Raw genomic sequence first — 9,360 nt, forward strand, 5'->3', positions numbered from 1 at the left:
AGAGAGAGAGAGAGAGAGAAGAAGGGGGAGAGGGCGGGGAAGGAGAAACAAAAAAAGGATTTGGAAGGGTGAAACTGAAAGGACCATGGGGCGTGGCGAGAGGGGGGGGGGGGAGATCTTGATGAGGGAAGAGGTTGGTGAAGGAAGGGAAAGAGAGAGGACGAAGAGAGTAAAGGAGAAAAAATGGCGGAAAGAGGGGTTTAAGAGAAAACAGAGGGGTTGGAGAGAAAATGGAGAAGGAGAGGGAGGGAAGGAAGAAAAGGGAGAAGGGATATGAGAAGGAAGAGGGGAAGAGAGAGAAAAGAGAAACGAAGAGAGGAAATGGGAAAGGAAAGAAGGAAGAAGAGCAGGAGATAGAGAGGAGGAAAGGGGGGAAGAGGCAAGGAAAAGAAAGGGAGGGAGAGAAGAGAGGGGAATGAAGAAAGAAGAAAGAGAGAAAAAGAAAGATTCAGAGAGGATGGAAGGAGGAGGGATAGGAAAGAGATAAAGGCAGAATGAAGGACGGAAGGGAGAAAGAAGGAAAGGGAGAGAAGAAAGGAGAGAAAGGGGTATAAAAAAGAGAGAGATGAAGAGAGGGGATGAAAAAGCGGATAGATAGAGAAGGAAAGAAAGGGGAGAAATGAAGAAATAAGGATGAAAGAGAAGATGGAGAAAGAAGGAAGAAGGAAGAAAGAAGAAGGAAGAAAAGAAGGACAATTAAAGAAAAGAGAGAAGAAAAGAGAAAAGAATCAAGAAGGAAGAGAAGCAGAAAAGAAAAGAAAAGGAGGGAGAATGAGGCAGAAGGAGGGAAGAGAGAGAAGAGAGGAAAACGTGGGAAATAGGGGTAAGGAGATTACATTTGGAGTCGGCGGTTTGTCATCCTCGGTTATGATGGGGGTAAATAAGCTGTTTTTTTTTGCGACCTGTTTGCTGTCGCTCTCTTGACCACTTGATTGTCCCTTGTAATTTTGTTTTGCCTCGCTTGTTTGCTGTTCTTGTTTGTTGTTGTTTGTTGTTTGTTTTCTGTTTTGTGTGTTTGTTTGGCTCTGTTTGTCTTTCTCTCGCTTTATTTCTCTGTTTGTTTTATCTCTCTTTCTTTTTCTCTGTCTGTCTTTCTTTCTCTTCTTTATCTCTGTCTGTCTTTATCTCTCTCTCTCTCCTCTCCTCTCTCTCTCTCTCTCTCTCTCTCTCTCTCTCTCTCTCTCTCTCTCTCTCTCTCTTTCTCTTTCTCTCTCACTCTCTTTCTCTGTCTATCTATATATCCACTTATTTAGCTTCCTCTCTCCCTTTTGTGTCTGTGTGTATGGACAGCATGCCGATTGAAAACAATTTAGTTAATCATCCCTCGTCATACTGGAAACCCCATTAGAACTGGAATCCCTCAAAACCAGACGCAGAAGCCCCTTTTTCTCCCTCCCCCCTACAGGAACCCCTTCCCTTTTCCCTTATCTCCACCCCCCTCCCATCCTCCACCTAACCCCCCCTCCCCCCTCCCTCCTTCCCAATAAACCTAAAGTGTCAAAACCTTACCCGGGAATCCGCTATTCCCCCCCCAACCCCCCCATTCCCCCTAACCCCCCTCCCATCTTTAACCCTTACAGGAAACCTTCCCTCACTCTGACCCCCCTTCCCTCTCTCATCCACCCACCCACCCCCCTGCCCCACCGTTACGCCCACTTCCTGCACAACAACACCCACCCACCGCTCAATCCATCCATCCACCTCCCCCATTGCTCCATCTCCTCCCCCCCCATCCGCCTCCCCCCACTTCCAACTCCCCACATGCCCCCCCCCCCCCCCCCCGCTCGCCACTTCAAGCCTGATCTCCGCCCTCCGACCAGACAGAGCTATGGGCGGACTGCTAATACATCTCGCCGCCCTATTTAAAATATTCACAGAAATAATGGATCTTCGCGGGAGGAACTGAGGAGCACTTCGGGAGATAAAAGTCTCTCGCTGAATATTATATATGCTGGGTCTTTCGTTCAGTGTAAAGCGGAAGGGGATATATGGAGAGGGTGAGGGAGATGGAGGGAGAAAGAGGATGGAGGGAGCGGGAGAAAGAGTGAGGAGGTACGGGGAAGGAGGAGGAGGAGGAGGAATAGGGAGGGAGAGAGTAGGAGGGAGAAAGAGGGAGGAGGGGGAGGGAGAAAGAGTGATGGGGGAGAGGGAAGGAGGAGGAGGAGGAGGAGGAGGAGGAGGAGGAGGAGGAGGAGGAGGAGGAGGAGGAGGAGGGAGGAGGAGGAGGGGGGGGGGAGAATGAGGAGGGAGGAGGAAGAAGGAGAAAGAAGGAGGAGGGAGAGGGAGGGAAGAAGAGGAAGGAGGGATAGAGAATAAGGAGGAGGGAGGGAGGAGGAGGAGGGAGAGAAGGAGGATGGGAGAGAGGAGGAAGATGAGGAAGAGGAGGAGGAGAAGAGGGAGAGGAGGAGAGATACAGAGAGAGGGAGTAAGAGGCAGAAGTGTGAGAAGGAGGGGAGAGGAGGAGGGAGGGAGAGAGGGATAGAAAGGGAAGAAGAGGGAGAGGAGGAGGGAGGTAGGAGGAAGAGGAGGGAAAGGGGTGAGGGTAAGATGGAGAGAGGAAAGTAGAGGGAGGAAGAGGGTGAGATTGAAGAAGAGGGAAGAGAAGGAAATGGATAGGAAAGGTGGAGTAGGAGATACGGACAGGGAGAGAGGGGGGAAGAAGAGGGTGAGAGAGAGGGTGAGGAAGTGGGAGGAATGAGGGAGGGAGGAAGAGTAGGAGGAGGGAGTGAGAGAAACGTCAGGGGAGGATTAGGGAGAGAGAAGGAATGGGAGGATTGGGGAGAGAGGGAGAGAGAGGGGGTTAGAGGGAGAGGGTGAAAGAGAGAGGTACAGGGAGAAAGGTGGCGAGGGTGGAGGGAGACAGGGAAGAGGGAGAGAGAGGGAGGGTGAGGGTGGAAGAGGAAGGAGAGAGGGAGGGAGGAGGGGAGATATGGTGAGAGAAACAGGGAGGAGTAGGGAAGGGGAAGGAAGAGGAGGGAATATAAGGAGAGGGGGAGGCAGAAACGGAGGTTACTAAGAGGGTGAGAGGGAGGGAGAGAAACATAGAGAGGAAGGGAGAGGCTGAAGAAAAAGAAGGGAGGGGCTGGGAGGGATAACAGAGAAGAGGAGGGAACGAGGGAAGAATGGGAGGGAGAGAGGGAGGGAGGGAGGGAGAGAAATAAGAAGAGGGAGGAAAAGGGAGAGAAGGAGGGAGGGAGAGGGGTAGGGGATGACAGAAAGTGACCGACAGTCAGACAAAGACAAGGACAAGAGAGACAGAGACAATTAAGATGGATACACAGAAAGACGGATAGACTGGAGAGAGAGAGAGAGAGAGAGAGAGAGAGAGAGAGAGAGAGAGAGAGAGAGAGAGAGAGAGAGAGAGAGAGAGAGAGAGAGACAGACAGACAGACAGACAGAGACAGACAGAGAGAGAGAGAGAGAGAAAGAGAGAAAGAGAGATAAAGAGAAAGCGAAAGAAAGAGAAAGAGAGAGAAAAAGACATGGGCAGCCAGGCGGAAACAAGAAAATCAAATCAAATCCAAAGACCGTAGTTTTTCCTCCTCGAAAATGTTCTACCTCCTTCTGTTTTCTTGCTCTTCCTTCCCCGCCCCCTTCGTACGTAGCACCTTGAAAAGTGCAGGTCACAATTAGTCACATTGTTCATTCAGGAAAGAACACATTTTCCCGGTACTCTGCCTCCCAGTTTCTAAAATCTTGTATATATGCGTCGACAAAGGGTAGGGCACCTCTAGCGTAGATGTATATCTCATAGGCTATATACACTGGAAGAGGGAGAGAGGCAAAGCGAGAGAGAAATTGGCAGGGGAGCATGAGAATTTTGGGGGAAAAGACACAGAGGAGAGGGAGAAAGGAAGGAAGAGGGAGGAGGAGAGGGACCGAGAGAACAGGGAGAAGGGTAGGGAACGAGAGAGAGAGAGAGAGGGAGAAGGAGGGGATGAATGAGGGGTGAGGGAGAGAGAGAGAGAGAGAGAGAGAGAGAGAGAGAGAGAGAGAGAGAGAGAGAGAGAGAGAGAGAGAGAGAGAGAGAGAGAGAGAGAGAGAGAGACGTAGAGAGAGAGAGAGGCGTAGATAGAGAGAGTGAAGGAGAGACAAAGAAAAAGACAGAGACAGACAGACATACACGAAAGAGAGAGAGAGAGAGAGAGAGAGAGAGAGAGAGAGAGAGAGAGAGAGAGAGAGAGAGAGAGAGAGAGAGAGAGAGAGAGAGAGAGAGGAAGAAGGGTTATGCATGAGGGTACGAAAAACAAGCGAAAAGAAGAAGCGGATGTGAAAGGAGTTCGAATGGAAGAGGAAAAAAGAGAGAGAGATAGAAGAAACGAGAAAAGTGGAATAAACGAATCGACAGAGGCAAGGAACAGATAAACGCAGGAATGTATAGAAACGCAGAGATCGAAGAGAGGGAGAAGGGATTGGAATTCGACCAGGTATAGTAGGAAAGGCCAGAGCTATGCAAAGATATTGCAACAAATAACAAAGACTTATATAAAATATATGTTATTGATTTTTTTTTTTTTCCTTCCTTTCTTTTCTTTTCTTTAGTTCAATTGTTTCAACAGTAGAAATTTCGATATTTTTTTACGTAAAAAAAAATATTCAACGAACGACGTAAAGAATATATGTTTGCATGTGGATGGATATGCGTATAAAACGTATTTGCAATATACACTTTTAAGTTTTTGCATATATGCTTGCATAAACGCGTATATGTATTTCTGTATCTCTGCATTTGTGTTTGTATGCATGTATGTATGTATGCATATACCTACGTGCATTTATGAATGTACTCTATTTATATTGAGATATAGAACACAGGTATATAAAAAAAAGAATTTGTGTGCCACCTCTCCGTTCGTATTTTACTGCACTTGTCTTTCAAAATAAACCTCGAATCCGCTTTAAACAACGTAACAAATGCCAAAATGAATTTAAAAAAGTAACTTAACACGTTCCCATGCGACCCACGCCAGGCACAAACAAGCTCTGAATAAGCATATCCCTTGTAACGGTCACGTGGTCAGGACAATATGTACTTTCACGGCCTTCAATGACCACGAAAATGACTCATAATGAAGACAACTGCACTTTGTTTGGTAATACTGAGCACGACACATATGATGACCACATAGTGAGAGCAACTTATAACCCTAAAAGACCATGTATAAAGACATTCATAGAAACCTATTTATGTAAAGACAACTTATGAAGATTGCTCGAAAGGCCACTTTATATAAAGACCACGCAACAAAACCGCATAAAGATAACATATAAATATATGAAAAAAAAAAAAAAAATCGCATGCATAAAACCCACATACCAAAACCACAAAAAAAGACAGCATATACGTTAATGATAAAAACAACAACATAAAACCGACATACTAAACCAACATATATACAGAACGGACACATTAAAAGACCCACATACAAAAGGCCATATTAACAAAATAAGGTCGGTTAAACGGACAGACAACGGGGGCCGGATAAGAGAGAGTTGATGGTGTCAATTGGTTGAAATTCTTTGCAAAGGGAACCGAACTTTAGGCTTTATGATGGGGTGTCAGCTTTTAACGAAGGCCAAACTGTATTGCACTTTCTGTAGTCCTCTATTTAAAAGCCTTTATGTACAGGGTTATAAAGGTGGTAATGGTGTGTCCACATGTGTGGTGTCTGACTATGGACAGATATTCTGTCTGCTGTGTGTGTGTGTGTTTGTTTGTGTGTGTGTGTTTGTTTGTGTGTGTGTGTTTGTTTGTGTGTGTGTGTGTGTGTGTGTGTGTGTGTGTGTGTGTGTGTGTGTGTGTGTGTGTGTGTGTGTGTGTGTGTGTGTGTGTGTGTATGTGTATATGTGTGTGTGATAATAATAATAATAATGATGTTGATAATAGCAACAACAGAAATAAACGATAATAAATATACGAATGCACAGATAAATCGGTAAGTGAATAAATAGATAAAACAATGAAGATAACAATAGCATTAACAACAACAATGGCAACAGCTTGAATACCAAAACCAACAACGCAAAACAGTAAAATTCCTTGGCGACAAAAGCACGGTGTCTTTCCCTCTCGACCTCTCCTCCTGGCGATAAGGTCGAAAGGAAGGCTGAAGAACGCTGTTAGCAACGACCTAAACGCCGCGGAGGAACGTCGGTCGTTAATCTTGCTAAAAAAAAAGGTCTTCGTCAAAATTCATGAATGAGAGGCAGCTGGGGAGGCCCTGCGTTTGAGTGGGTGGGGGTGGGGTTGCCATGGGGGGTGGGTTGCCAGGGGTGTGGAGTTGCCGTGGTGGGGTGCGGGAGGTTGACATAAGGGGTGCGGAGGGTTGCCATTAGGGATGGGTTGCCATGGGGTGTGGAGTTGCCGTGGGGGGGGGGGGGTGCGGGAGGTTGACATGAGGGGTGCGGAGGGTTGCCATGAGGGATGGGTTGCCATGTGGTGTGGAGTTGCCGTGGGGGGGTGCGGGAGGTTGACATAAGGGGTGCGGAGGGTTGCCATGAGGGATGGGTTGCCATGGGGTGTGGAGTTGCCGTGGGGGGGGTGCGGGAGGTTGGCATGAGGGGTGCGGAGGGTTGCCATGAGGGATGGGTTGCCATGGGGTGTCAAGTTGCCGTGGGGGTGCGGGAGGTTGCCATGATGAGGGAGGTTGCACTGGGGAGAGAGAGGGTTGGGTTACTGTAGGGGGGGTGTTGGTGCCTGGGGAGATGGGAGAGTTTGCGGGTGGGGGGGAGGGGTGCCGTAAGGGGAAAAGAAGGGGGAAGTTTGCCCTGGGGTGGGGGGGGAGGGGTTGCTGGGGCTTGGAGGGAGGCGGGGAGTGAGGGGAGTTGGGAGGTTGAGGAAGGGGAGACAAGGGGTGCGTTTGCGTGTAGAGAAGGTGAGGTTATGCAGGAGGTGGGAGGGGGGAGGGGGGGGGGGAGAGGAGGTTGATGAGAAAATAGGATCAGAAATGGAGTTACATTACATGGGGGGGGGGGGACGTAGGGTAGAGAATTTGGATGAAAAATGAGTTTGAACGATTTTGAAACATGAAACTGCATTGGCTAAAAAAGAAGAAGAAGAAAAAAAGATCTCTCTAGAGGTTTAAAGAGGTTTTCGATGAAGATGGTGGGGTAGGGAGAGGGGGGAGGGGGTTAGGGACCGAACAAGGAGATTAATGGAGGTTGAAGGAGAGGAAAATACACACTTGGGGTTGAGAGAGAGTTGAAGGCACTCAGAGAAAATTAAGGAGCGGGGTTGTGAGAAACAGAATTGAGTCTATCCTTTGATGAAACTAAGAGTGGGGTTAATAAGAGAGGGTGGAGTGGGTTGGGGGGGAGGGGCAGTGGGTGGGGGTAGGGGGAGTGGGTGGGGGGAGGGGGAGTGGGTGGGGGGAGGAGGAGTGGGTGGGGGAAGGGGAGTGGGTGGGGGGAGGGGGAGTGGGTGGGGGAAGGGGAGTGGGTGGGGGTAGGGGGAGTGGGTGGGGGAGGGGAGTGGGTGGGGGGAAGGGGAGTGGGTGGGGGAGGGGGAGTGGGTGGGGGGAGGGGGAGTGGGTGGGGGAAGGGGAGTGGGTGGGGGGAGGGGGAGTGGGTGGGGGAGGGGAGTGGGTAGGGGGAAGGGGAGTGGGTGGGGGGAGGGGGAATGGGTTGGGGGAAGGGGCAGTGGGTGGGGGAGGAGGAGTGGGGGGAATGGATCCTAAAGGGGGGGAAGTTTGAGAATGGAGGGGGGGAGGGACAGGAAGATGGGGTTGTGTCTCTTATGACAGAGGCTGACATGAAGGGGGGGGGGGGAAGTGAATTTGGGTCTGAGTTAATACATATGACAATAACGGTGCTGCCAATAAAAATAAAAATTATGATAAGGATGATAAAAAAAACAATAATAATGTTAACAACGATAATGATAACAACGATGATGATGATAACGACTATGAAAGCAAAATCTATAAAAATAATGTTGATTACGATAATAATAGTAATGATAAACTAGTAAAAATTATTTTATGAATATTAACACCACCACCAACAACAACGATGATAATAATAATGATTATAATAATAATACGAATAAGACTAATAGTAATAAGAATAAGAATAACAATAACAATGATAATAATGATGATGATAAAGGTAGTGATAAAAATAGTAATGATAATGTTAATAGTAATAGTAGTAGTAATAGTAATAGCGATAATCATAATACTGATAACAATAATGATAATAATAGCAATAATAATGATAATAATAGCAATAATAATGGTAATGATAATAATAATAATAGTGATACTAATGTTGACAGTAATAACAATAATGATAATAACAATAATGACAATAATAATAGTAACACTAATAGTAGATATCGATATAACGATAATGATAATGTTAATAATAATGATGATAATAACGATAATGATAACAATAACAACAACAATAGTCTCTATCCATATTACAACAATGGTAACAACAATAAAAGTAACAACAATGATAATAACAATAACAATAATGAGTGATAATAACAACAATAATAATGATAATAACAATGATAACCTAACCTAACAATTATAGTAATAATAATAGTATTTGCAGTGATAATAACAATAATAATAGCAATGATAATGATAATAAAATCAATAATAATAACAATAGTAACAACAACAACAATAATAGTAATCATGATAATGACAACAACATTAGATAATAACAACAATAACAATAATAATCTCCACGACATTATCTAAACGAGCCCCCCCCCCCCCACCACCAAATAACAACAATAACAATAATAGTCTCCACCACATTAACCAAACGAGCCACCCCCCCCCCCACGCCCCCCACCACCAAAATAGAATAACACGACGGACACCCAGACTGGAAGTGAAAATTCGACCAGCTGCCCTGCTTGCGTGCGTTAACAATCAAAGCTAATCGTAAACAACAATGGAACTCACGCACTGGTGACAATTTACTGAAATTTCGTTGACTGTTTCTCAGAAGTGGCCAATTTGAGTTGAATTACGACAGTTTTAAACAATGGGGCTATTTTTGTGCGTGTGTGCAAGCCCGCTGATCTTTAGTGTTGGAGGTGAGAGACGGAGAGAGAGAGTGAAGGGGAGGGAGGGAGGGTGGAAGGAGGAGGGGAGGGAGGAAGGGAGGGTAGGGGAAGGAGGTTGGATGGAGGGAGGGGAAAGGAGGGTTGGAGGGAGGGAGGGAGGGTGGAAGGGTGGAAGGAGGGGAGGGAGAAGGCGAGGGGGAGGAGGAGGAATGGAAGATGTGTGGAAGGAGGGGAGGAAGTGAATGAAATAGAGGGGGATGGAGAGGAAGAGAGAGAGAGAGAGAGAGAGAGAAAGAGACAGAGACAGAGACAGAAACAAAAAAGGGAAACAG

At 46.7% G+C, this 9,360-nt stretch overlaps 1 protein-coding gene across 1 annotated transcript; it reads right to left on the reverse strand.

Moving 5' to 3' along the window:
- Window positions 1-6,193: 6,193 nt before the first annotated feature.
- On the reverse strand, window positions 6,194-6,580 carry LOC125047910 (extensin-like). Its single transcript, XM_047646456.1, has one exon. The coding sequence runs from the start codon at window positions 6,578-6,580 to the stop codon at window positions 6,194-6,196; it is 387 nt and encodes a 128-aa protein (XP_047502412.1).
- Between the last annotated feature and the right edge of the window lie 2,780 nt (window positions 6,581-9,360).

Source organism: Penaeus chinensis, chromosome 42, assembly GCF_019202785.1.
Source record: "Penaeus chinensis breed Huanghai No. 1 chromosome 42, ASM1920278v2, whole genome shotgun sequence".
In the NCBI taxonomy this organism is placed as follows: domain Eukaryota; kingdom Metazoa; phylum Arthropoda; class Malacostraca; order Decapoda; family Penaeidae; genus Penaeus; species Penaeus chinensis.